A 2059-nucleotide genomic window follows, 5' to 3' on the forward strand; every position below is an offset into this window, starting at 1 on the left:
AACAGATTGGGAAAAATTGTTTTTGTTTTGCTTTATGATTTTTGGCAATACATATTTGTTCAAATTGAATTCACGATAAGACCAAATGTTATCAATTTCTTAACGCTTAGCATTTTATTTAGTATATTCTGAATTCATTTTAATACATAAAATTATTTTAACAAATACATACATATGTATGTATGTATGTATGTACATATTTGATATGTGCCACAGGTGTAGCACATATCATATTGAAAAAACTGTAGAATTTAGTTTTTGAATTTAATCTAATCCCATGCTGTGGCTACCTGGGTTCGATATCTGGTCCTAGCAATACATAAAGTAGATAATTGAACAGCTTTAGTACTTACCCACCAGATCTCGTTCCTATCCCTTTGCTAAGGAAGTATTTCAGTTATTTCAATATTAAAATGTGAAACAGTGACCCCTAAGTTTGGCCGAAAAAAAAACCGCTTTACATTTTACATTCGACTATCTTAGAAGTCATTTATTTATGTACATATGTATGTGGAGTTCTGCGTGAATATATACATACGCATGTATTATGTTATCCGGCAAGTTAACAATTAACAATTAATTTCATCGAAAAATACTGATGTTTAGCGCAAAACTTTAAGGCCAATCGCCTTAATGGCACCACTAAATTGCTTTAATCCTTCACCATTCGCTTCAGCATAGTAGGGTAACTCCTCCAAGCGCTTAACCCAGTTAGCAATTTTAGGATATCTGCCCGCATCGAGTTGTGCCAAAACGAACAACGTAGTTATTGTTGCAACTATTGAAAAATCCGCAACAGTTAGTTGATCGCCAGCGACATAAGAGTGCTCCTTTAGGAATTTCTCCAGCTGTTCGTAGACCTGATAGACGGCTTCAATTTTTGCATAGGGCACCACATTGTTGTTATTAAATAACGGTCTGCTGATATTACGGAATGTGCGTTCGAATACGACAGTTGCTTCATAGAATAAAAATTGGTTAATTTTCGCGCGTTTGACTAGATCCTTTGGATATAGCGAATCTTCTGTGGCATACTTGTCAACCAGATATGTAATAATGGCGTGTGAATCGGTGAAGATTTCGCCATCGTCACTAAGCGTTGGCACCGTGCCATGTGGATTGATGGCAAGATATTCTGGTGTACGATGCTCTCCAACTAATAGATTTAAAATTTTATATTCGAAAGGCACGTTCAATGCTTTTAGGGTAAGCAAAACTGCGCGACTTGGTGCACTGCCGTTTATGGCATACAAAATTATTTTTCCCATTATTATTGGAGAATTATGTAAACTATTCAAGAACAAATTATAGGTATGTGTATGCCGATATTGAATCAACGACTAATTGATTATTGCTACTGTAGGGTTACTTATGTATGTATGTACGTATGTACGTACCTAATTATTGCTGAGTAATTGTAGTACAAAGATAACAATAGATTAGGAATCGACCAATTTTTCGGTGGGAGTATGTATGTATACATATGTATGTATGTATGTCAATCAGCATTAGTACTCATAATTCCATATCCATATACATACATATGTATGTATATACATATGCACATACATATCGCCATTATCAATGTCAAGTATGTACTATATTTGATAGTTTGAAATTTTACAGGAGAAGCAAACGACTTTTTATTTACCAAGGCTACTTTAAATACACCAAAAAACTTGTACTCGTATTTCTAAAGATTTGGCTTTTGGTCCCCCAATAGCCGAACCTACATATGTATGCATGTACATAGTACACCTCGTGTCATAATGATAGGCGCATCACATTTTGACAAGTTTTAACAATTTTTTTTTTGTTATTTGTTTGGTGTTATTTTTTATAAACTCAACTATATGCAATATCAAAAAGAAAATTCAACAAACCTTCGTAAAAAGTTCGTGTTTTTTGATCGAATTTTTAGAAAAATTTTGAGTATGCAGTTTTGTAGCACATTCAAGTTTAGTGAAATAAAGTGCAAGTTTGACGGAGCTAGGACTTACTGTTGATTTATGGGATTTTTTTTTTGTTTAAGGCGCACAGTGGTTCGGTTCGCAAATCT

General features: G+C 34.0%; 1 protein-coding gene across 1 annotated transcript; it reads right to left on the bottom strand.

Annotated features, from left to right (window-relative positions):
* Window positions 1-602: 602 nt before the first annotated feature.
* Window positions 603-1273, bottom strand: LOC118742935 (glutathione S-transferase 1-like). The gene has a single exon (XM_036475364.1). The coding sequence runs from the start codon at window positions 1266-1268 to the stop codon at window positions 603-605; it is 666 nt and encodes a 221-aa protein (XP_036331257.1). The 5' UTR covers window positions 1269-1273.
* Between the last annotated feature and the right edge of the window lie 786 nt (window positions 1274-2059).

The sequence above is a fragment of the Rhagoletis pomonella genome, unplaced genomic scaffold (genome assembly GCF_013731165.1).
Source record: "Rhagoletis pomonella isolate Grant_MI unplaced genomic scaffold, Rhpom_1.0 Rhpom_scaffold_00007, whole genome shotgun sequence".
NCBI classification, from domain to species: Eukaryota; Metazoa; Arthropoda; class Insecta; order Diptera; family Tephritidae; genus Rhagoletis; species Rhagoletis pomonella.

What these genes read in the sequence shown, in the direction of transcription:
- LOC118742935 (XM_036475364.1), bottom strand. Translation starts at nt 1,268, where the DNA reads ATGGGAAAAATAATTTTGTATGCCATAAACGGCAGTGCACCAAGTCGC.